Source organism: Mobula hypostoma, chromosome 7, assembly GCF_963921235.1.
Source record: "Mobula hypostoma chromosome 7, sMobHyp1.1, whole genome shotgun sequence".
Taxonomy (NCBI): Eukaryota; Metazoa; Chordata; class Chondrichthyes; order Myliobatiformes; family Myliobatidae; genus Mobula; species Mobula hypostoma.
The window spans coordinates 184,613,695-184,640,648 of NC_086103.1; the positions used below are offsets into that span (position 1 = coordinate 184,613,695).

At 47.4% G+C, this 26,954-nt stretch overlaps 1 protein-coding gene across 1 annotated transcript in view; it reads right to left on the minus strand.

Annotated features, from left to right (window-relative positions):
- Window positions 1-26,954, minus strand: part of inppl1a (inositol polyphosphate phosphatase-like 1a) — a 217,441-nt gene that overhangs the window by 101,340 nt on the left and 89,147 nt on the right. The window contains exon 2 of the mRNA XM_063054726.1: window positions 1,791-1,854. Within this exon, the coding sequence (XP_062910796.1) occupies window positions 1,791-1,854 (64 nt within the window). The remainder of the gene's footprint in view (window positions 1-1,790; window positions 1,855-26,954) is intronic.

Sequence of the window (26,954 nt, forward strand, 5' to 3'; positions counted from 1 at the left end):
GCTAATGCCTTTCTGAACATTCCCCAGGGCCCACAGATCCTCTCGATAGAACGCAGGACAGTACAGGATCTTCAGCACACAATGTTGTGCCGACCTTGTAACCCACTCCAAGATCAATCGAACCCTTCTCTCTCACATAGCCTCCATTTTACTATCATTCATGTGCCTATCGAATTGCTGCTTAAGTATCCCTTATGTACCTGGAAGTTCAAAATTCAAAGTAAACTTATTATCAAAGTACCTATGTGTCACCATACACTCAATATTATGTTGAAATTGTATAAGATGTTGGTGAGGCCTAATTTGGAGTATTGTGCCCAGTTCTGATCACCTACCTGCAGGAAAGATGTAAATAAGGGTTGAAAGAGTGCAAAGAAAATTTATAAGGATGTTGCCGGGACTTGAGGACCTGAGTTATAGGGAAAGGTTGAATAAATTTGGACTTTATTCCCTAGGATGTAGAAGATCGAGGGGAAATTTGATAGAGGTGTACAAAATCATGAGGGAGTATAGATAGGGTAAATGCAAGCAGGCTTTTTCCACTGAGGCCATGTGAGACTACAACTAGAGGTCATGGGTTAAGAGTGAGAGGTGAAATGTTTAAGGGCAACATGAGGGGGAACATCTTCACTCAGAGGGTGATGAGACTGTGGAATGAGCTGCCAGTGAAAGTGGTGGACTCCAGCTCGATTTTAACATTAAAGAGCAATATGGGTAAGTACATGGGAGCTGCAGAGAAAAACAAAGAAATGCAATAGAGTCAGTGAAAAACTACACACAAAGACTGACAATCAATGTGCAGAAGACAACTATGCAAATATTAAAAATAAAATTTAAATAAATAGGTAATACTGAGTTGTAGAGTCTTTGAAAGTGAGTGTGTAGGTTGTGGAATCAGTTCAGAGTGAGGCGAGTGAAGTTATCCTCTCTGGTTCAGGAGCCTGATGGTTGAAGGATAACTGTTCCTGAACCTGGTGGTGTGGGACCTCCTTCCCGATGGCAGCAGTGAGGACAGAGCATGGCCTGGATGGTGGGGGCCTTTGATGATGGATGCTGCTTTCTTGTGGCAGTGCTCCTTGTAAATGGGGAGGGCTTCACCTGTGATGGACTGGCTCTGTCTACCACTTCTACCAGCACCCTGGCACTTACCACTCTATAAAAAACCTACCTCTGACATCCTGCTATACTTTCTCCCACTCACCTTAAAATTATGACCCCTTGTAGTAGCCATTTCTGCCCTGGGCAAACGTCTCTGACTGTCTACTTCATCAATGGCTCACATTATCATTTACACCTCGATGGAGGTGTAAATGATAATGTGAGCCATTGATGAAGTAGACACCTCTCATCCTCCTTCGCTCCAAAGAGAAAAACCTTCAACTTTTCTTCATAAGACATGTTCTGTATCCAGGCAGCAACCCGGTAAATCTCCTCTGTACCTTCTCTAAAGCAGGGGTGGCCAATCTTTTACATTCCATGCGTCAATTTTTTCACTCACGAGTTCAGATGCGCCATACAACCCTTGTACCCCCCATTCAATTCTTGTAAAAATATGTTAATATAGAACTCGTGCGTGAAAAAAATAGCATCTGAACTCGTGTGAAAAAATTGACGCATGGAATGTAAAAGGTTGGCCACCCCTGCAAAAGCATTCACATCCTTCCTAATAATGAGGCAACCAGAACTGAACACGATATTCCAAGTGTGGTCTAACCATGGTTTTATAGAGCTGCAACGTTACCTCAGAATGAGGACAAAATATGTGGAACATCTGAAACGGCATCTCTCACCTGTACTGCCAGAAAATCATCTTCATCCGGCAAGATCCTGTAAGTATGCACGTGCTTCTGATACCTAGGAAAGACAAGACCGACATGAGTCGACTTTCCACTGACACTGCTCAGATATCAAGCTCAGTGCTCCACATCCTCCACAATCAGGAAAGCTCACTTAGCTCTACTAAAGATCTGCACTTTGCACATCTACAAAAACTGCACTGTGGTAGACAAGGTAGTTCTACAACAGGTAGTCAAACTGTCCAACGCATCACCCGCACCAGCCTATCCATCGTCAGGGACAGAGCCAGTAAGAAAAGGGCCAGTAACATCATGAAGGATCCCACCAACCCTGCTCATGGACTGTTCGTCCCACTCCCGTCAGTGAGGAGGCTACGTAGCATCCACGCCAGGACCACCAGACTCAAAAACAGTTACTTTCCCCAAGCAGTAAGGCTGATCAACACCTCCACTCACTAACCCACCCCTCCACACCCCAACCACCACTACTTTATCACTTCCTGTCAAGTCACCTTATGGACATACAATCAATAAATGTACATAAGCTATCTTATGTATTTATATTTATTGGGTTTTTTAATGTATTCTTTATTTTATTGCGTTTTTCTTTGTGGTGCATCGGATCTGGAGCAACATTATTTTATTCAAAGCAACACACACAAAATGCTGGAGGAACTCGGATCCGACAGCATCCATGCAAAAGAATAAACAGCCAATGTTTCGAGTCTCAGCAAGACTGAGAAGGAACGGGATGCCGGAATAACAAGGTGGAGGGAGGGGAGGGGAGAGAGGCTAGCTGGAAGGTTTAAGGTGAAGCCAGGTGGGTGGCAAAGGTCAAGGGCTGGAGAAGAAAGAATCTGAAAGGAGAGGAGAGTGGACAATAGGAGAAAGAGACCCAGGGGAAGTAATAGGCAGGTGAGAAGTGAAAGATCAGAGTGGGGAATAGAGGAGAGGGGAGGAGAGGATTGGGAATCTATTCACCAGAAGGAGAAATCGATATTCATGCCACCAGGTTGAGGGCTACCCAGACAGAACATAAGGTGGTGCTCTTCCATCCTGAGGATGGCCTCATCTTGGCACCGAGGAGGCCATGAGTGGGAACGTCCCATTCAGAATGGGAACGGGAATTGGAATGAAAGTGTTTGGCCACCAGGAAGTCCCACTTGTGGCAGATGGCGTGGAGGTTCTCTTTTACACACGTACTGCAAATCTTGAACTTTGAACTCCAAGATGACTATCTCAACTCATCCCATTCACCCACTATTTCCTAATCATGCCTACATACGAAATGACATTGCCAAGTGTAGCTACTTGTAGCTTGCTGGGAATGAACTGGCACAATTCAATATTCCAGATTGGTTAATGTAACTTCCAGTATACAGGAGAATGAAATAATTGTTACTCCAGATCTGAAGCACCACAAAAGGATAAAGATCACAATGATAATAAAACCACACAATAAATAAACACATAAGCTAGCTCAGAGTCGGACCGTGGTCGGGCATGGCAGGGAGAGTTTTCTTCCTTCTCCCATCTGCATGAGATGTGGGACATTTGAGAGACTTTGAACTTTTTTACTGTGCCATGGCCTGTTCTTCATCAAGTTATGGTATTGTTGCACTGTTGTAACTATATGTTATAATTATGTGGTTTTTGTTAGTTTTTTCAGTCTTGGTCTGTCCTGTGTTTTTGTGATATCACACCGGAGGAATATTGTATCATTTCTTAATGCATGCATTACTAAATGACAACAAAAGAGGACTGTGTGTCATCATAATCTAATATACACAGATTGATCGCATGTCCCTAAAGTGACGCTAGGTGCAGGAGTGTCTGTACGTAAGGTGACTGACAGGAAATGATAAAGTAGTGATGGTTGGGGGTGTGGAGGGGTGGGTTAGTGGGTGGAGGTGTTGATCACCCTTGCTGCTTGGGGAAAGTAATTGTTTTTGAGTCTGGTGGTCCTGGTGGGGATGCTACGTAGCCTCCTGATGGGAGTGGGACAAACAGTCCGTGAGCAGGGTGGGTGGGATCCTTCATGATATTACTGACCCTTTTCTGGCATCTTTCTGTATTGATGTCTTTGATGGCAGCTAGTCATAGTCATACTTTATTGATCCCAAGGGAAATTGGTTTTCATTACAGTTGCACCATAAATAATTAAATAGTAATATGTAAATTATGCCAGGAAATAAGTCCAGGACCAGCCTATTGGCTCAGGATGTCTGACCCTCCAAGGGAGGAGTTGTAAAGTTTGATGGCCACAGGCAGGAATGACTTCCTATGACGCTCTGTGCTGCATCTCGGTGGAATGAGTCTCTGGCTGAATGTACTCCTGTGCCCAACCAGTACATTATGTAGTGGATGGGAGACATTGACCAAGATGGCATGCAACTTGGACAGCATCCTCTTTTCAGACACCACCGTCAGAGAGTCCAGTTCCATCCCCACAACATCACTGGCCTTACGAATGAGTTTGTTGATTCTGTTGGTGTCTGCTACCCTCAGCCTGCTGCCCCAGCACACAACAGCAAACATGATAGCACTGGCCACCACAGACTTGTAGAACATCCTCAGCATCGTCCGACAGATGTTAAAGGATCTCAGTCTCCTCAGGAAATAGAGACGGCTCTGACCCTTCTTGTAAACAGCCTCAGTGTTCTTTGACCAGTCCAGTTTATTGTCAATTCATATCCCCAGGTATTTGTAATCCTCCACCATGTCCACACTGACCCCCTGGATGGAAACAGGGGTCACCGGTACCTTAGCTCTCCTCAGGTACACCACCAGCTCCTTAGTCTTTTTCACATTAAGCTGCAGATAATTTTGCTTACACCATGTGACAAAGTTTCCTACCGTGGCCCTGTAGTCAGCCTCATCTCCCTTGCTGATGTATCCAACTATGGCAGAGTCATGAGAAAACTTCTGAAGATGGCAAGGCTCTGTGCAGAAAGGCTGGTGCCAGTGATGTGCCAGGCAGGTTTGACTGCCCACTGTCTGCTGCGGTGCAGTTTCTGTATCATGCAGACTGTCAGGATGTCTCTACTGCGCATCTGTAGGACAGAAGTATGTGCACAGCCCGTGTTTCCTACACAATGTTAGTGAACACTTCTGGTTCATTGTAAAGTGCTATTTGGTATGTGGCAAGGAAGGCAAATGCAATGCTAGCATTCATATTGTGAGGACTAGAATACAAGAGCAAGGATGTAATTCTGAAGCTTTATAAAGCATTATTCAGAGGTTTATAAAGCACTAGTGAAGGTTGATAGGTTCTTGATTAGTCAGGGTGTCAAAGGTTATGGGGAGAAGGCAGTAGAATGGGTTGAGAGAGATAATAAATCAGCCATCGTGGAATAGCGGAACAGACTCAGTGGGCTGAATGGCCTATTTCTGCTCCCATGACTTATGGTTATAGTCATAGTCCTAATTCCACTTTCCTTTAAAATTCCACGTGACAAAAGCTGTACAACGTGGAACTGGAGTCACTAAACTGCACAGACAGAATCTCTAGCAACTGAGAACTGGCTGTGACTGCACGCAGTTCACAATGAATCACCCCTTTTAGACAATTTTATATTGCTAGAACAAAAGCTTTTTACAGAAATGAGCCAAACAAACGCCAGACCAATTTGCATTTCCACAGCAGTGTTCTCAATCCCCGAGAGGAAAGAACTTTTAAAAAGAATGAAGCATTTCTTGAGCCATTGTCATAAAGTCAGTCATACAGTACAGAAACAGATCCTTCACCTCAACTGGTCCACAACTAGAATTCTCAGCTAAACTGGCCCTTTTCACTTGCGTTTTGCCCGTATCCCTCGAAAATTTTTCTTTCCATGCACTTTATAAACATTGCTGATGTTCCTGTCTCAAACCACTTCCTCCTTCCACACACTGACCATGTTCTGGGTGAAACACATCATAGGAGCCAACCTCCCTCCCATGGACTCTGTCAATACTTTGTGCTAGGTAAAGCAATCAGCCTCCCTGAATGTTCTCTCCTCCCCCCAACCCCCTCCCATCAGGCAGAAGGTGCAAAAGTCTGAAAGGATGTACCACCTGGCCCAAGGACAGCTTCTATCCAACAGTTATGACTCTTTCATTTAGAGATACAGTGTGGAACAGACCTTTCCAGCCCAATGAACCGCACCACGCAGCACCCACCGGTTTAACACTGGCCTAGTCAGCAGACAATGTACAATGGCTAATTAACCTATTAACCAGTACGTTTACGGACTGGGGGAGGAAACCAGAGCACCTGTGTGCTCACGGGCAGAACATACAATCTCCTTAAGGATGGCACTAAAACCAAAGTCTGGAACACTTCGAGCTGTGCTAACTGCTACCTTATGATGGACTCTTGGCCTCACAATCTACCTCGTTTTGATCTTGTATTTCATTGTTTACCAGCACTGCACTCTTTCGGTAGCTTTTATTCTGCGTTAGTTTGACTTATTCCAGCTCAATAGAGTAATAGAGCACAAGAGCATAAAACAGGAGCTTCGGCCCATCTAGTCTCTCAGTCAGTCAGTCAGTCAGTGGGTTCCGTCCCGAATCTGGGGTTGGCGGCTATGCACCTCCATCTTCTTCGATCTTGCAGCAGCACCGAGTACAGCCTCTCCTCCTGTTTGTTCTCGCTGGCCACCTTGGCACCGACTGTCGCCAACCCCGCCGAACTCGAGCCCGAGGCCGTGTCGGCCTCCAGCCGCGGCCAATTCTTTGAGCTCGGCCCTTCCTTAGGCGGAGGCCTTGGGCAGGTCCAGGCACACGGTGCAGCGCCCAAGTTCATCATGTCTCTACTAACTAGGTGCATAGTATACGATTCATAGATACGTGGTGAGGCTTTAATCTCTTCCACGGAAGATGGCCGTTGGCCCACAAGGAGCTCATCTGCCCTTTGTCAGGTGTTGTTTTTTTTAGTCCTGTTGGGCGTCCTCACACCCTCCTCACTAGACTAAGTCCGGTGGGGGAGCTGGCCCAAGTCGCCGACCACTCGACCACGGCCCCCAGCCGAGTGCCGGGTGCCCGTTCCCTGTCGAATCTCGCCGAGCGTCCGGCGCCCGACCAAAAACCGAACTGTTCTGTACCGAACTGTTATTCTACCTAGTCCCACTGACCTGCACCTGAACCATAACAGAGTCACTGAGCACTACACTGTGTACTGTGATAATGAACCAATTTCAATACCACTATCTCACCATAGCCATTGCAGCCCACTATGCCATTGTGGAATGTCCCCCCCAGCCTAAAGAGCGGAATCAGTCTGTGTGTGTACTGAACCTCACTATAAACCTACGCAGTGTGGGGGGGGGGTGGAGGAAGAAAAATCCTACAGCGATGGAGAAGGGGTGAAACAATAGGCATAGATGACACTGGAAACCGCAGTCTCAACTCTGCATGTAGGCGGCTCAGATCCATGGGTCGTCTGTCTGTTGACCTGAGGCAACCACAGCATTTGGCAGCCCTCTGAGTGACTAAGCAGCCCTCTTCAGGGATAGCATTGCTTGCTAATCCAGAAAAGTGACTGCTGCGGAGAAGAGACGCAGGGAGGATCCTACTCTGTTCCCGCATCCCTGCTGCTCCAGAGTCTGGAGGTCCAGAATCAGCCTCTACAGTCACCAATGATCGTGCCCTTGCTCCTGAGAACTCTTCTTCCTTACCAATCGTCACAAGCGAAGAACTATACACACACCCACAATTAAATTTAGTGTCAAAAGAGGGTTAAAAAAAAGGGGAAAAAAGTGAGGTTGTGCTGATTGTCCATTCAGAAATCTGATGGCAGAGGGGAAGAAGCTGTTCCTGAGTGTCTTCAGGCTCATGTATCTCCCCCTGATGATTGCAATGATATTCAGAGCACTTCCAGGATGATAGGGGTCATTAATAATGGATGCCACCTTTCTGAGGCTGCATCCATTGTCTCTTGAAGATTCCCTCGATGCTGGGGAGGCTAATGCCCATGATGAGCTGGCTGAGGTAAGCACAACATCATGGGCCAAAGGGCCTGTACTCTGCTGGACTGTTCTACGTTCTATGAAGTCACCCATTTGGATTAAGCCAGTTTTATTACACTATCACAAAGCAATTAACTTAGACACAAGATCCTTAAAGTTATGTTTTAACAGTGAATAAAACTAACCCAATATACAGAAGGAACATCCTGCACTTGGTGAAACTAATGCTATGGCAGATTTATTTATTTTACTTAGAAATACAGTGTGGAATAGGCACTTCAGGACCCTCGAGCCACACCACCCAGCAACCCCTGACAATCCCAGTTTAACCCGAACCTAATCACGGGACAAGTTACAATGACCAATTACCCCAGTACATCTTTGGAGTGTGGGAGGAAACCAGAGAACCCAGAGGAAACCCACGCATTCCACGGGAGGACATGCAAACTCCTGAGGGATTGAACTCCAAACTCCGACGCCCCAAGCTGTTAACAGCGTCATGCTAGCTACTGCGGTGCCCATTTACACTCATCCGAGAGGGCAGATGAGACTTCGTTTTAACATCTCATTTAAAAGATTATAGCTTCTGCAATGGAAAATTCTTGAATATAAACTTTTTGAAATAGCAAAAGACTAGAAGATAGTCTTTTCTCAGCCATCCCTCTTTAGCAAATGAAAAGGTGTTGGAGAGTCTCAGCAAGTCAGAAAGCACCTGAAAATTTAAGACTCTTTTTTAGAAAAAGGTTAACTTTATTTGTCATAGGTACATGGAAAAATAAAGTGAAATGTGGCGTATCACCGACCATCACTGTCTGAAGATGCACAAGGGGCCATGCAAGTGTCACCAAACTTCCAATGCCAACATAGCACGCCCACAACTCGCTGACCCTAACCTGTCATCGTCATTATGAGTCATGTCATATGACGTGGGCGATCATGGTCTCATGACCATGATGGTTCTTGGCAAATTTTTCTACAGAAGTGATTTGCCGTTGCCTTCTGGGCTGTGTCTTTACAAGACGGGTGACCCCAGCCATTACCAATACTCTTCAGAGGTTGTCTGCCTGATGTTGGTATGACCATCCACCACCTTCTCGCAAGGCTTCACATGACCCTTAGCGGGGGACTAAGCAGGTGCCATATCTTGCCCAAGGGTGACCTGCAGACTAGTGGAGAGAAGGAACACCTTACACCTCCTTTGGTAGAGACGTATCTCCACCCCACCACCTTAACCTTTGGAATGTGAGAGGAAACTGGAGCACCCGGAGAAACGCACGCGGTCACAGGGGGGAACGTACAAACTCCTTACGGACAGAGGCGAGAATTCGAACCGATCTACCGACTGATCACTGATGCTGTAAAGCATCATGCTAACTGCTACACTACCGTACTTCTCTTTGTCTCAATGATCCAACCAAGACAACAACACATGGTAAGAAATGAGACAGGGGCATAAGGAGATACAACATAGAAACAGGCTCACTGGCCCCCTGTAGGTCCATTCTGGCCATCAAGCATTTACACAAGTCCTATTTATTCTCCCCACATTCCAATCCACACGTGCTAAATTGGTCCACTCAACCACATTCACTAGGGGGAACTTACAGTGGCAATTAATCGATGCCCCCTTCTATTAGACATTTCCACACTGGGGGGGGGGGGTCTCTGGCCACTCTATCGATACCACTGTCAAGTCACCTCTCATCCTCCTTTCTCTGAAGAGAAAAGCCCTAGCTCACTCAGCCTACCCTCATACGATATGGTCTCTAATCCAGATAGCACCCTGGTAAACCACCTCCCCACATCCTTCTTATAATGAGGTGACCAGAACTGAACACAATACTGCAAGTGTGCTCTAACCAGGGTTTTATAGAGCTGCAACATTACCTCACGGCTCTTGAACTCAATTCTCTGATGAATGAAAGTCAACACGTTAAATGTTTTCCCAGCCATCAGCCTGCTACTCCCACAACAAACGGCAGTAAAAGTCACAAATTCTGGTAATTTGAGATAAAAATGAGACGCTCGGAAATATTCAGCTGGTCAGACAGCATAACTGCTGAATTGGTCTATTATTGTCAAATTATTGCCAGATTAAAAGAAAACATTAGGTGATTCAATACAACTGAAGTATCCTGTGGTAGTGTAGCAGTTAGCATAATGCTATTGCGGTGTCGGCCGGGGTTCAATTCCTACCACAGTCTGTAAGGAGTTTGTACGTTCTCCCTGTGACTGCGTGGGTTTCCGCCAGGCACTCTGGTTTACTCCCACATTCCAAAGACGTACGGGTTAGTAGGTTTGCTGGTCACACGGGTGTAACTGGGCAGCACAGGGCCTGTGAAAAACTGGTCTTATATACACCAGCTCCACAGATCATTTCAATATAACAGTGTAATTGAGAAGGCACAAGGTCAAACAATACAGAATAAAGTGTTACAGTTACAGAGAACTTTGAACTTAATGTACGTTGAACTCGAGAAAGTGCAGTGCAGGCAGACAATAAAATGCAAGGTCATAAAAAGGTAGCCTGTGAGGTCAAGAGTCCATCACTGGGCAATCAGCATCAGGGGGTGGGTAAAAAGAGCCACCTTTCCAATCAGGGCCGTGATCGAGGTTTAAAGGTAGAGCTTCGCGGCAGTTTCTCTGAGTTGAGGAGCGGCCATTTTTTAAGAGAGTGCCAGTCTTAGAGCTGCTTTGGTTCATCAGGCTTGGGCGAGGTAAAGTATCTGGTAAGTTTCTCTTTTATTGTTCATATCTGTTCATTCTTCATCCATTAGGGCATGGTAGTTTAGTGAGAATGGCTGCAGGAGCAGTGTTTTCCACTGTGTGTGGGGTGTGGGAAGTCCGGGAGACCTCCATTCTCCCGGATAAACACATCGGCACCAGCTGCTTAGAGAATGTCTTATGGAACTGCAGCTGTAGCTCAATGACCCTCAACTCATACAGGAGAACGAGGTGACGATAGATGGGAGCTACAAGGAGGTAGTCAGCCCTAGATTGCTGCCGAGGAGGTAGTCAGCCTGAGATTACAGGAAACGGGTAATTGGGTGACTGTCAGGAGGAGGGGAAATGCACAGCCAGTGTAGAGTACACCTGTGGCCGTTCCACTCAAGATTTGGATGATGGAATTGATGGCTTTGTTACAAAGTCTGCAGATGATATGAAGGTAGGTGGAGGGGCAGGCAGTTTTGAGGAAGAAGAGTTCTAAGGCGACAGAAGGACTTGGACAGGTTAGGAGCATTGGCAAAGAAGTGGCAGATGGAATACAGTGTCAGGAAGTCTTTGGTCATGCACTTTAGTAGAAGGAATGAAAGGATTGACTATTTTCTAAATGGAGAGAAAATGCAAAAAACCTGAGGTGCAAAGGGTCTTGGGAGTCCTTGTGCAGGATTCCCTAAAGGTTAATTTGCAGGTTGAGTCTTTGGTGAGAAAGGCAAATTGCAATGTTAGCATTCGTTTGCAGAGGACTAAATACAAAAGCAAGGATGTAATGGTCAGGCCTCACTTGGAGTATTATAAGCAGTTTTGAGCCCTTTATCTTAGAAAGTAAACACAAAATAAACTGCAGATGCTGTGATCAAAGCAACACTTTCAGTAGCTGGATGAACTCAGCAGGTCGGGCAGCATCACTTAGAAACGATAAGTCGACGTTTCAGGCCGGAACCCTTCATCAGGGCTGAAGAATGAAAGATGGGAAGGATTTGAAGAATGCTTGCGGCGTCAGTTGAAAGACCAGTAATTTGAAAGACAAAGGGATGGGAGAGGGGAAGCATTGACGTCATAGCCCTGAAAACAATGGGTGGTAATTACCGGAAGTTGGAGAATTCTATGTTCATACCAAGGGGCTGGAGACTACCGAGATAGTATATGAGGTGTTGCTCCTCCAACCTGAGTTTAGCCTCTTCATGGCAGTAGAGGAGGCCATGTATGGACATATCTGACTGGAAATGGGAAGCAGAGTTGAAGTGGATGGCTACCGGGAGAACCTGTCTGTTGTGGCGGACGGAGTGGAGGTGCTCGACGAAGGTTTTGCCTCAGTGAGGTAGAGGTCTGTCGACGTGCCCCTTACTACTGCTTTGAAGTCCAAGCTAGAATATTTGTGATTGAAAGCACCAAGGGAAAAAGTTCAGGAGGCTGAAAACCATTTTCTGGCACTTTGTCTTTGTGTAAAGTAGCTGTGAAGGAGAGGACTAGATGAACAGCGATGAACTGTAACTTCTATCTGCTGTTGGATTGAGGGGAGCTGGTGAGACCTATCTTTGAATCAGTCTGTAATTCAGCACTCAGGCTAACTGTTCCTGGACAAAACCTCCACACACTAACCCACCCTTCGACAACCCCCTCCACTACTACTTTATCATTTCCTGTCAGTCACTTTATGTACAAGGATGAGGATGAGGCTTTCTGTTCCAGGACATCTCAAATGTCCTCTTTCTTTAAGGATCATGGTTTTCCCTTCTACTGTCGTCAATGATACCCACACCCGCATCTCCTCCATTTCCCGTACTTCGGTCCTCACCCCATCTTCCTGCAACCACAACAGGGACAGAGTTCCCCTTGTCCTTACCTACCACCCCACCAGCCTCCGGATCCAGCACATTATCCTCCGTAACTTCCGCCACCTTCAACAGGACCCCACCACTAAGCACATCTTTCCCTCTCCACCCCTCTCCGCTTTCCGCAGGGATTGGTCCCTCCGCGACTCCCTTAAACGCACGTCCATCCCCACTGATCTCCCACCCGACACTTATCCCTGTAAGCGTAAGTGTTACACCTGTCCGTACACCTCATTTCTTGCCACCATTCAGGGCCCCAAACAGTCCTTCCAGGTGAGACAACACTTCACGTGAGTCTGTTGGGGTCATCTATTGCATCCGGTGCTCCCGGTGCGGCTTCCTCTACATTAGTGAAACCCGATGCAGATTGGGGGACCGCTTCGTCGAGCACCTCCACTCCGTCCGCCACAACAGACGGGATCTCCCAGTAGCCATCCACTTCAACTCTGCTTCCCACTCCCATTCCGATATGTCCATACATGGCCTCCTCTACTGCCATGATGAGGCTAAACTCAGGTTGGAGGAGCAACACCTCATAAACCGTCTGCATAGTCTCCAGCCCCTTGTTATGAACATTGAATTCTCCAACTTCTGGTAATTCCCTCCCCCTCCCTTCCTCTATCCCTATTTCACTCTGCCCCCTCCTCCAGCTCCCTCATGGTTCCGCCTCCTTCTTCTACTACTCATTGTTTTCAGGGCTATGACGTCAATGCTTCCCCTCCCCCACCCCTTTGTCTTTCAAATTACTGGTCTTTCAACTGAAGCTACAAGCATTCTTCAAATCCTTCCCCATCTTTCATTCTTCAGTACTGACGAAGGGTTCCGGCCCAAAACGTCGACTCATCGTTTCTAACTGACGCTGCCCGACCTGCTGAGTTCATCCAGCGTACTGAAAGTGTTGCTTATCTTAGAGAGGATGTGCTGAAACTGAAGAAGGTTCAAAGGAGGTTCACAAAAATGATTCCAGAATTGAACGGCTTGTCATACGAAGAGCCTTTGATGATTCTGGGCCTGTATTCACTAGAATTCAGAAGAATGAGGTGTGACCTAATTGAAACCTAACAAATGGTGAAAGGGAGGGCTTTTGATAGAGTGGGTGTGGTAAGGATGTTTCCTATGGTAGGGAATCCAAGACCAGAGGACACAGTCTCTGAATAGAGGGCTGTCTTTTTACAAAGGAGATGAGGAGGAATTTCTTTATCCAGAGAGTATTGAATCTGTGGAATTCGTTGCCACAGGCAGCCGAGAATGCCAAGTCTTTATATATATTTAAGGCAGAGGTTGATCGATTCAGCGGGATAGAAGCTGTCCTGCAGCCTGGTGGTACATGCTTTGAGGATTTTTATATCTTCTGCCCAATGGGAGAGGGGAAAAGAGAGAACGTCCGGGGTGGGTGGGGTCTTTGATTATGCTGGCTGCTCTAATGAGTCAGCGAGATGTGTAGACAGAGGGGAGGCTGCTCTCCATGATACGCTGAGCTGTGTTCACAACTCTCTGCAGTTTCCTGTGGTCATGGGCAGAGCAGTTGCCGCACCAAACTGTGATACTACCTTCATGAGGTCAATAATCTTAGTCAGTTCTAACAAGAGGTCAGTTTACAACTTCAGAATGACACACCACAAAGCGCTGGCGGAATTCAGCAGGTCAGGCAGCATCTATGGAAAGGAATAAACAGATGATGCTTTGGGTGAAACCCTTCCTCCAGCATTTTGAGTAGGTTGCTCTGGATTTCCAGTATCTCATATTTACGAACTTAAAACTTCAGCTGTTTCTCTCTCCTCACACATAGCTGGGCATCTGTAACACATTTTTGGAAGAGCTACTTCATCTGAATTAGCATCAAGTAACCATGGTACCTTTTGCAGGAGATTAACTGGAATGGGGAACGGGCAAACACAGTCTGAGATCATTGCTAAAAATACTGAAAGCAAAATAAAGCATGGTGTGACTAACGATTCAAAATAACCAGAACCTCATGAATAAATGAGATTAGATCAAATTCAAGATTCAAGATTGTTTAATGTCATTTCCAGCATACAAGTGTAACGGGGAACGAAATAATTGTTACTCTGAATCCGATGCAGCACAAAAAATAAGGTAAAGACAATAACTTTTTAAAAAAAACACAATGAATATAAATACATAAGATAGCTTGTATACATAAATTATATGTCTATAAAGTAACACCAGGCACAGGAGTGTCTACATAAAGTGACTGACAGGAAATGATAATGTAGTGGTGGGCGGGGCTGTGGATGGGTGGAGGTGGTGATCAACCTCACTGCTTGGGGAAAGTAACTGTTTTGAGTCTGGTGATCCTGGTATGGATGCTACGTAGCCTCCTCCCTGATGGGAGTGGGACAAACAGACCACAAGTTGAGTGGGTAGGATCCTTCATGATGATGTTGGCTCTTTCCTGGCAGCTTTCTGTATAGGTGTCCCTGATGGCGGATAGGCTGGTACCGGTGATGCGTTGGACAGTTTTGACGACCCGCTGTCGAGCCTTCCTGTCCGCGGCAGTGCAGTTTCCGTACCATGCAGTGATGCAGCTCGTTAGGATACTCTCTGCTGCACATCTGTCGAAGCTTGTGATGATAGATGTGCAAAGATCAGATCATGTCAGCCTCCTCAGGGAGTAGAGGCATTGGTGAGCTTTGTTAGTGGCAACATGAAGCTAGCTGGCATTTAAAGAGACAAGTGTAAAAACAAGGGTAAAACCTGAATTTGAGGGCATGTGCTATAATGAGAGGTTGGACAAATTTGGGGGGGTTTTTTTGCACTATTTTAAATTTAACTACAATACTTACTGTAACTGATAAATTTACTTTTTTCCTCTACATTTATCATGTACTGCATTGTACTGCTGCTGCTAAGTTAACAAATTTCACGACGTATGCCAGTGATATTGATTCTGGTTTTGTTTTCTCTCAGGCTGAGGGGAGATCCGATAGAGGTTTAAAAGACTATGAGAGGCATCTTTTTCCAAGGGTTGAGATGTCTAATACAAGAGGGCATGTATTTAAGGTGAAAAGAAGTAATTTCAAAAGATTCATATTCAAACATTCAAAGTGCATTTGTTATCAAAGTATGTATACAGGAGACAATTCTGAGATGCATCCTCCCACAGGCAGCTACGAAACAAACACCATGGAACCCGTTCAAGAAAACTTTACACACCAACGTGTGAAAAAAGAACCAAAGTGTGCAAATGGCAAAAAGCAAGTGGATAACACAGAATACCAAACATCAAACCAGGAGTCCAGTTGTATTGAGTTTAGTTCCGTTCAGCACCACATCACTGGCGCACTGCAGGCCGTAGGGAAAAGCATTCTTTGCTGAAGCGCCTCAGACCACATCAACCACCCCGATCAAACCGCTCAAAAACAGCGAAGTAAAGGAACCAGAATCCAGGACACATGGAACATGAATCCTAAAGTTCCCCAGAGATGTGAAGAGCAAGTTTCTTTTACACAGAGAGTGCAGGGTGCCTAGAATGCACTGCCAGGGGTGGTGGTAGAGGCAGATACATTAGGGACTTTTAAGAGACATTTAGAATGTGAGGAAATGGAAGGATTCGTTTAGTTGGCCATTTCATGATTAACTTATTTGATTTGACACAACACTGTGGGCCAAGTGGCCTGTTCGTGAGCTGCTCTCAACAGAACCAAATGCACACAGGGGAAGGACCTCTCAGGGTAAAAAAGGCCAAATGATAAGCTGCAACCAATATCCATTTGTCATGTGTGGAACTGTTATTGTCAGACAGGCCCGCCAGGAGCACGCAGGAATGCTTGTGCTGTAGTGAGTGAACCGCAGGGCAGAAACCATGCAAGCTGTTCCACAGTGAACAAAGGAAGTGACAACTGGGCTTGGCACTGGAAAGCTATTAGTAGATTGCGGCTTAAAGCGCTTTAAAGAATCATTTAGGCCAGTGAGCCTAGTCGAGTGCACGATAAAATTAACTGCAACTTCAAGAGGTGACCAATTTGACTTGGAGTGTTCTGTTCAGTTCTGATTTTTGATTCTAAGACCATAAGACATAGGAGCAGAATTAGGCTATTTGGCCATCAAGTATACTCCACTGATTTGTTATCCCTCTCAATACCATTCTCAGGCCTTCTCCCCGAAACCTCTGACGCCCTGACTAATCAAGAACATATCAATCTCCACTTTAAATATACCCAATGACTTGGCCTCCACTGCCATCTGTGGCAATGAATTCCACAGAGTCACCGCCACTATATTGGCTGCTTTACTGAGCCAGTGAAAAGTTTAAACAGAGGGGACGGTGTCTTCTCTGATGTGCAGCCCATCACACCCTTATCGTGTGTTCCACACACCCACCTTTCTCTATGTACAACCCTACCTCTGACAGCCAATCACTTTAAAATTATGCTTCCTCATAATAGTCATTTCAATCCCAGGCAAGTTTCTGGCTGTCTCTATGCCCCTCATCACCTTGAGCATCTCTATCAACTTACCTCTCATCCTCCTTCACTCCAAAGAGAAAAGATTTAGCTCACGCAACCTTTCCTCATAAGACACCCTCTCTAATCCAGGCAGCATCCTGGTTAAAGTTCCTCTGCACCCTCTCTAAAGCTTCCACATCCTTCCTATAAGCTTCAGCTATGTTGTTAACATCCTTTACACAGATACATAAACATTAAACAGGCATCAGCTGCCTTTAGGAGACTTCGGCGTAGAGTCTTTCAGACGTGATAAGGATGCCCCCATGTCGGCTATCCCACAGAATGTTATACGGCCAGCTACATCATGGTTGACGCTCAGCTGGAAGGCCGAAGAGGCGCTATAAGGATCAGATGAAGAATGCTTTAAGGAAGTGCAAGATCAGACCCGAGGACCTGGAGGAGGTTGCTGCTGACTGTACCACTTGGCAACAGCTGTGTAGGGACGGGGTTCGTATTCTGGAGATGGAAAGAACAACCAGAAGACAGCAGAAGAGAGTCAGGGGAAATGCAGCCATGGTTGCCACCACTACCACATATACATGTCCCACCTGCAATAGAACTTGTGGGTCCAGGATAGGACTGTATAGTCAAAGATCTCACCGTTAAAGGAGTGGACGTCGTCATCGGATTTTGATGGACAACCGAAGAGAAGACACAGATACACAGCATCTGGCCACAGTTACACACAGCACTCCCTTTGAAGGGCAGAAGTTGAGGAAGATTGATTTGAGGAACACTGAGATGAGAACATCATTCAGGCATCTATTTCATGCTGAGAGAGATTTGCCATGTTGTCATGTCACTTTAGATCTGGGTACAGTAGTGTTGCAGTTAACCCGATGCTATTACTGGTGCATTCTGAAGTTCAGAGTTCAATTCCAGCATTGTCTGTAAGGAGTTTGTACATTCTCCCTGAAAACCACATGGGATTCCTCTGGGTGCTCTGGTTTCCAAAGACTTTCCATTTGTTTATTTATTTACTTACTTATTTACCTGCTCAGAGCTTCAACACAGAACAGGCCCTTCCAGCACTTCCAGTGGCATTGCCAGGAACCTCAATTTAACCCTAGCCTAATTACGGGACAATTTACAAAGACCAAATAAGACCATACGACCATAGCTATAGGAGCAGAATTAGGCCACTTGGACTATCGAGTCTGCTCTGCCATTTTATCATGGTTTATCCAATTTTCTTCTTAGCCTCAATCTCCTGCCTTCCCCCGTATCCCTTCGTGTCCTGACCAATCAAGAATCTGTCAACCTCTCCAATATTCATAAAGACTTGGCCTCCACAGCTGCCTGTGGCAACAAATTCCACAGATTCAATACTCTATGGCTAAAGAAATTCCTCCTCTTTTAAGTTCTAAAAGGAGTCCCTCTATTCTGAGGCTGTGTCCTCTGGTCTTAGACTCTCCCACCACAGGAAACAACCTCTCCACATCCACTCTATCAAGGCCTTTCATTATTTGATAGGCTTCAAATAGATCACGCCTCATTCTTCTGGGAAGGTGTGATGAGTCTTCGTAGAGACACAATGGGAAGGTGGGGACTTGGAATTCAGCTAGTTGGAAGCACATCATACTCCCTGACTTAGCCTCTCAATGACTTTTGATTTGCTTTCAAGTAGTCACTATACCAAGTTTAGAACAAGGGGCTAGTACATTTAGTCACCACAGAATAGACCAGGAAATACATGTGACTTGTTCTGCTCAGAACTCTCCTATAGTAGCATACAATGTCTGCTTAAACATCACTGAATTTAAAACGTATTTCACAGCCTCAACATATTGAGACATCCTGATGTGATCAAAGATGTGACAGAATTGCAAGATTGTCTTCTTTTGCCAGTAAAACGGAAGAAAAACATCCAAAGCTATGCTTGCACACACGAGGTCACCTCAATGACCAAACAATCAGAATGTCACCGGCCAAGCATTTTCTCAAATAACCTGTTTACGTGACAAAAAAAAGTAGACTAGTTATAAGCACCCGAAGAATTGTTTAAAATTTTATGTCTTCTTCTGTCTTATGGTTTTTGTATCTTGTGTTGTCACCTGTTCTTTCTCGTTTTTTGTGTGGGGGAGGGGGCTTGGGGGTCAATGTTCTTGTTAGTTTTTTGTGTGGGGGAGGGGGATTTGGAGATCGATGATCTCATTGTGTTTTGTGTGGGGAGGAGGCAGGTTCAGGGGGGTTTGAACTGACCCATGGTTTTCTTTGTTTCATGGCTACCTGGACAGGCAGAATCTCGGGGTTGCATACTGCATACATACTCTTTGATCATAAACGATCCTTTGAAAAACCACGTACAAAGCCAAACAATGTGCAAAAGAAGGCAAACGGCAAATACAAAAATTCAGTACAATAAATAATATTGAGAATGGTTCCTCTTCAATGTAAATGGGAGAAAGGAACCGAACATTCCAGATGAATTCAGTAACAAGAACAGTGGACAAGACCTCAGATCCTCTTCAATAACACAAATATCACGACTAGTTTCTGATGCAAGCACAGCCATAGTTCCTCAGAATGAACAGAATGCCAAATAAATGTATTAACCCAAATATGAGAAAATCTGCAGATGCTGGAAATTCAAGCAACACACACACAAAATGCTGGTGGAACGCAGCAGGTCAGGCAGCATCTATAGGAAGAAGTACAGTCGATGTTTCAGGTCGAGACCCTTTGTCAGGACTAACGGAAAAAAGATAGTAATGTAGCGATGTGCTACACACAGCGCTAGAATAACCACACGGAGTCGGTGAGTTGGAGTTGCGATGAAAGAGATTTATTCAAACTTCGCGGCCCGCTTTAAAGCCTTCCCGTTCCCGCCCTTTTTGCTGCCGGCCCTCTGCCTGCGCGCGCTGTTTCCTGAGCCAGTTCATGGGTGTCAGAAAGTGGGTCGCCACATAACCCCCCGCCTCAGAACCGGCGATACCTCCCCCAATGTCCACAGTCTGCATTGGCCTCTGTTTGGGAGGTCTGCCCCTGCACCGCGGTGCCTGAGCCTGGACCGGTTGCACCAAGTCCACATGGGCCGGTTTGAGTCGGTCCACTGTGAAAACCTCCTCTCTCCTCCCAATGTCCAGCACGAACGTGGACCCGTTGTTCCTGATCACCTTAAACGGCCCCTCGTAGGGCCGCTGTAGCGGTGCCCGGTGTCCGCCCCGTCGTACAAAAAGAAACTTACAGTTCTGCAGGTCTTTGGGTACGCAGGTCGGGCTCTGTCCGTGCTGTGAAGTGGGTATGGGGGCCAGGTTACCGAGCCTCTCCCATAGTCTGTCCAGGACTGCTGTGGGTTCTTCCTCTTGCCCCCTTGGGGCTGGTATGAACTCTCCTGGGACGACCAGGGGCGCGCCGTACACCAACTCGGCCGACGAGGTGTGTAGATCCTCTTTGGGCGCCGTGCGGATTCCGAGCAGGACCCAGGGAAGTTCGTCCACCCAGTTAGGCCCCTCCAGGCGGGCCATGAGAGCCAATTTCAGGTGACGGTGGAAGCGCTCCACTAGTCCGTTCGACTGTGGGTGGTAGGCAGTTGTGTGGTGTAGCTGTGTTCCTAAAAGGCTGGCCATAGCCGACCACAGGCTGGAGGTGAACTGGGCGCCCCTGTCGGAGGTAATGTGGGCCGGTACCCCAAAGCGAGCTATCCAGGTTGCGATCAGTGCTCGGGCGCAGGATTCGGAGGTGGTGTCGCTGAGCGGGACTGCCTCTGGCCATCTGGTGAATCGGTCTACCATAGTTAGGAGGTACCGCGCTCCTCGTGACACTGGCAGGGGCCCCACGATATCCACATGGATGTGGTCGAACCTCCGGCGGGTGGGTTCGAACCGCTGCGGTGGAGCCTTGGTGTGCCGCTGCACCTTGGCCGTTTGGCACTGCATACACGTTTTAGCCCATTCACTGACCTGTTTATACAGTCCATGCCACACGAACCTGTTGGAGACCAGCCGGACAGTTGTCCTGACAGAGGGGTGCGCTAAGTTGTGAATGGATTCGAACACCCGCCGGCGCCAGGCTGCTGGGACGACGGGGCGGGGTTGGCCAGTAGCTACGTCACATAGTAGGGTCCTCTCACCTGGGCCTACGGGGAGGTCTTGGAGCTGCAAACCGGAGACTGCAGTCCTGTAACTGGGGATCTCAGCGTCTGCCTGCTGTGCCTCTGCCAGCGCTACATAGTCCACCCCCGGGACAGGGCCTGTATGGTAGGTCTGGAAAGTGCGTCTGCCACGACATTGTTCTTTCCAGAGACATGCCGGATGTCCGTCGTGTACTCGGAGATGTAGGACAGATGTCGCTGCTGACGGGACGACCAGGGGTCGGACACCTTAGTGAACGCAAAGGTAAGTGGTTTATGGTCTGTGAACGCAGTGAAGGGCCTACCTTCTAAGAAGTACCTGAAATGCCGGATTGCCAGGTATAGTGCCAATAGCTCCCGGTCGAAAGCACTGTATTTGAGTTCAGGTGGTCGTAGGTGTTTGCTGAAGAACGCCAGGGGTTGCCAGCGACCCTCGATGAGTTGTTCCAGAACTCCACCGACTGCTGTGTTGGATGCGTCCACCGTGAGGGCAGTAGGAACGTCCGTTCTGGGGTGCACTAGCATCGCGGCGTTTGCCAAGGCTTCTTTGGTTTTAACGAAAGCGGTTGCAGCCTCTTCGTTCCAGGTAATGTCCTTGCCCTTACCCGACATTAGAGTGAACAAGGGGCGCATGGTTCGGGCTGCTGAGGGGAGGAAACGGTGGTAGAAATTCACCATACCCACGAATTCCTGCAAGCCTTTGATTGTGTTGGGTCGGGGGAAGTGGCGGACCACGTCTACCTTGGCGGGCAGCGGGGTTGCCCCGTCTTTAGTAATCCTGTGGCCCAGGAAGTCGATGGTGTCGAGTCCGAACTGGCATTTGGCTGGATTGATTGTAAGGCCGAATTCACTCAGGCGGGAGTAGAGCTGGCAGAGGTGGGACAGATGCTCCTGCCGACTACTGCTGGCTATGAGGATGTCGTCCAAATAGATGAATGCAAAGTCCAGGTCGCGTCCCACCGCGTCCATTAGCCGCTGGAAAGTCTGTGCGGCGTTCTTTAGACCAAACGGCATTCGGAGGAATTCGAAAAGTCCGAACAGGGTGATAAGTGCTGTTTTGGGGATGTCGTCCGGATGTACAGGGATTTGATGGTATCCCCGGACGAGGTCTACCTTGGAAAAGATCCTTGCGCCATGTAGGTTTGCTGCGAAGTCTTGAATGTGCGGCACAGGGTAGCGGTCTGGCGTTGTAGCCTCGTTCAGTCTGCGGTAGTCACCGCATGGTCTCCAGCCCCCTGTTGCCTTGGGCACCATGTGAAGGGGGGAGGCCCATGGGCTGTAGGACCGTCGTATGATCCCTAGTTCCTCCATCTTTTTGAACTCCTCCTTCGCCAGTCGGAGCTTGTCCGGGGGAAGCCTTCGAGCACGGGCGTGGAGGGGTGGTCCCTGGGTCGGGATGTGGTGCTGTACTCCGTGTCTGGGCATGGCTGCCGTGAACTGCGGTGTCAGCACTGATGGGAAATCCGCCAGGACCCTGGTGAATTCATCGTCGGACAGCGTGATGGAGTCCAGGTGTGGGGCTGGCAACTGTGCTTCACCCAGGGAGAACGTCTGAAAAGTCTTGGCGTGGACTAATCGCTTCCCTTGCAAGTCGACCAGCAGGCTGTGGGCTCGCAGAAAATCCGCCCCCAGCAGTGGTTGGGCCACGGCAGCCAGTGTGAAGTCCCACGTGAACCGGCTGGAGCTGAACTGTAGCCGCACCGTGCGGGTGCCGTAGGTTCGTATTGTGCTGCCATTAGCGACCCTCAGGGTGGGTCCCGGCTCTCTGTTGCGGGTGTCGTAACTCGTTGGAGGTACGACGCTGATCTCCGCTCTGGTGTCGACCAAAAAGCGGCGTCCCGACTGCTTGTCCCAGACGTACAGGAGGCTGTCCTGATGGCCCGCCGCTGTAGCCATCAGCGGCGGCTGGCCCTGGCGTTTCCCGGGAATTTGCAGGGCGGTCTGCAGCGGCGGGCCTCTGTGCCCCACCGCTGGTGGTAGAAACACCATTGTTCGTTGTTCGTTGTTCCTCACTCCCGTCGCCGGGTTTTGTAGGCTCTGCTGCCGGGCCTGGTCTGGTCTGTCGTTGGGCACGCGGCTTGGTGATCTGTGCGACATATGCCCCTCTCTCTTTCCTGGCATCCCACAGCACATCTGCTCGGGCTGCCACCTCCCGGGGTTTGCTGAAATCTGCGTCGGACAGCAGCAGGCACATGTCCTCGGGCAGTTGCTCCAGGAACGCCTACTCAAACATGAGGCAGGGTTTGTGTCCTTCAGCCAGGGACAGCATCTCGTTCATTAATGCTGACGGCGGCCTGTCTCCCAAACCATCCAGGTGCATTAAGCGGCGTGCTCGTTCGCGCCGTGAGTGTCCGAAAGTCCTTATGAGCAGGGCTTTGAATGCTGTGTATTTGCCGTCCTCCGGGGGCGACTGTATAAACTCTTCAACTTGTGCAGCAGTTTCCTGGTCGAGGGAGCTCAGCACGTAGCAGTAGCGAGTGGACTCCGAGGTTATCTGCCGAATGTGGAACTGTGCTTCTGCTTGTTCGAACCACAAATGGGGCCGCAGCGTCCAGAAGCCTGGCAGTTCCAACGAAACTGCGTGAACAGATGCAGCGTCGGTCATCTCTGGTCCAAATATCGTTTGGGCCGTCGGGGTCACCAATTGTAGCGATGTGCTACACACAGCGCTAGAATAACCACACGGAGTCGGTGAGTTGGAGTTGCGATGAAAGAGGTTTATTCAAACTTCGCGGCCCGCTTTAAAGCCTTCCCGTTCCCGCCCTTTTTGCTGCCGGCCCTCTGCCAGCGCGCTGTTTCCTGAGCCGGTTCGTGGGTGTCAGAAAGTGGGTCGCCACAGTAAGAGATTTGAAAGTGGGAGACCCAAAGTGATAGAAGACAGGAGGGGCAGGGATGAAGCTAAGAGCTGGGAAGTTGATTGGCAAAAGGAATGCAAGGCTGGATAAGGGAGAATATCATAGGACGGAAGGCCTAGGGAGAAAGAAAGGGGGAGGGGAGCACCAGAGGAAGACAGAGAACAGGCAAGGAGTTATTGTGAGAGGGAAAGAGAAAAAAAATGCATTAACCAACTTTTTTTTTATCATTATCATAGAGCTATTTACGGCACGCGGTGAGATGCAAAAATTGCTTGCTGCAAATTTTGCACTGCAGCTGTGAAAGCATTTCAAAAATAAAACTAAAACCATTTTGAACAAGTCAAAAAAAATGTATGAGAACATGTTGAATATATTTCAGAAAATACAGGATTTAGGATCAGACTAAATCGTTTGTTCCTGCTGACTAAAAGAGACTTGCATGCAAATCTGACTCAAATTACAGGATTACTGTAAGACTGTACAAGATTATATAAGACATTGGTGAGGCCTTATTTGGAGTATTGTCTGTCGTTCTGGTCACTGATCTACAGGAAATGTTAGTAATATTGAAAGAGTGCAGAGAAAATTTATGGAAAGTTGCTGGGACTTGGGGAGCTTAGTTATAGGTTGAATAATGTCTAGAGAAGTATTGCATAAAACAGCCCCTTCTGCCCATCTAGTCCATGCCAAAACCGTTTAAACAGCTTATTCCCATTGACCTGCACCATGACCACAGCCATCCATACTCCTACTACCTCTGTGGTCTTTATTCCCTGGAACGTGGGGGAATAAGGAGAAATTTGACAGAGGTATACAAAATTATGAGGGCTTTATATAGGGTAAATGCAAGCAGGCTTTTTCTACTGAGGTTGGATGAGACTACAACTAGAGGTCATGCATTAAGGATGAAAGGAGAAATGTCTCAGGGGAAGATAAGATGGAACTTCTTCACTCAGAGGGTGGTGAGAGTTTGGAACGAGCTGCCAGGAGATGTGGAGGATATGAATTTGATTTCAACACTTAGAGAAATTCGGATAAGTAAAATATTTGGGAGGGGTATGGAGGGCTATCATCCGGGTGCAGGTCAACAGGACTAGGCATATTAATAGTTCAGCATGGACTAGATGGGCTGAATAGCCTGTTTCTGTGCTGTAGTGTTTTGACTCTATGACCTGTAGATCTGTTGACGTCTGTGTTCTCTGAACTGGAACCAGAAAGCCCACGCTGACTGAAAGTCAAGGCAGATGCTCATGGAGTTCAATCTGAGCTCAGTCACTGAGGAACCTTAGTACTGAGAGCTCTGTGCACTTGAAGGATGGTATGGAGGTGCAAGAGAGGAGAAAGTTATTTTATGGTCTTTTAACGTCCCCTGCCAGAAATAGACATGGATGAATCACACAGACTATTCTGTGAAGCCCATGCTAAATTGTTCTTCGGTGAGATGGCGTAGCAGCCTCTCTGGGTCCAACCAAAGCAGCAACTGTTTGCCCTTTACAACGTTTTCATGATCACAAAGCACTGCTAGATATTAACAGTACTAAGTACTGCAGGTCTACCTCACTAGTAAGTCGCTGTACAGTGATGGAGATGGACTTGTTGCAGTCCATGTTGCAGCTTGCTTCAGCCACCAGGGAAGAAGACATCAGTAGCAGTGCGCGGATGTGATGCACAATCCAATGAATGGTGTGGGACATTTTTGCTGTGGTTGCAAGACCCTGTTGGACACTGACAATGTAGAACACCGTGAGTTCAATTCATTCGTTCAACGTGGGGCCTGATGGTGTGGGAGGTGCCTGGCCTTGGTTGTAGCACGGACCAGGCCCTTATTTATGTTTCGTGGTTGCCTGTTGAGGCTACTGAGGAAGGAGACACTGGAGCTGGCTGTGTTGCGCTGGAATCCACGCCGGGCTGGAGGCTGGCCGCTCTCATCAGCGCTGCCCTCCAGTGTTCGCTCAGTGGGAGATTGCCTTTGCCTGCAGCTGCACTGCGCAAAATGAGGAACTGTTGCAAGCTGTTCTTGCAAAAACATGGCTCCAGGACAACACCCAAGCACTATCAATCTGCAACTCATGACACTCAGGGATTTGGACTTTACTATTTTTAGTATTTTTTGTAACTATTTTTTCTGTTATCGTAATTATACATGCTAAATGTGCTGTGTGTGACTGGTGTGACTGTGTTTTGCACCTTGGCCTCAGAAGACTGCTGTTACATTTGGCTGTATTCATGGGTATGGTTGAATGACTATTAAACTTGAACTTGAAGTTATATCACTAATTATTTGGAATACAAGCAAAAAATGGCTAGGCAGCATCTGTGGTAAGAGAGATAATTAACATTTCAAGTCAAAGAGCTGCCAACAGAACCTAGACTGCCTTATGCGACTATACAGACAGCATTGAAACAGGCCCCTCGTCCACCACACCCATGTTGACCCATTTGCTCATATACACCAATTCCATCTGCCTACTTGAGGTCCATATCCTCGTCTATTTGAGTGCATGTCAGATACCAATCACTCTTGAGCAAAAACTCTCCTCTCAAAACTCCTTTAAGCTACTTCCTTTCACATTAAACATATTCCTTCTTGTTTTTGATGTTCCTAGCATGGGGAAAAAGTTCTGATTATTTAGCTATGTTTTTATATATCTCTATCAGATCACCCTTCAGCCTACTTCACTCCAGAAAAAAACAGCACAACCTATCCAATCAATCTGATAGTTAGAAAGCCTCCCAACCCAGGCAATGCTCTCTGCACTCGCTCCAGCACAAGCCCATCCTTTCTACAGTGCAACTCCCAGAACTGCCTACAATGTCCCAAGTGCAGCCCAACCAGCGTTTTCTAAATTTGCAACACAACACCAACATATTTTACACGCCAGAAGGTCTGCAGATGCTGGAAATCTGGAACAACACGCACAAAATGCTGGAGGAACTCAACAGGTCAGGCAGCATCTATGGAATTGAAGGGGGAAGATGCCAGAATAAAAAGGTGGGGGGGTGGGGAAAGAGGATAGTTGGAAGGTGATAGGTGAAGCCAGACAGGTGGAAAAGGTAAAGGGCTAGAAAAAAAGGAATCTGATGCAAGAGGAGAGTGGACCATAGGAGAAAGGGAATTGGGTATATTCAAGTTGGTAGATTCTTTATTAGTCAGGGCATGAAAGGGGGAATGGGGAGAAGGAAGGAGATCGGGGCTGGGACAGAAAATGGATCAGCCACGATGCAGTGGGTGGAGCAGACTTAATGAGCCAAATAGCC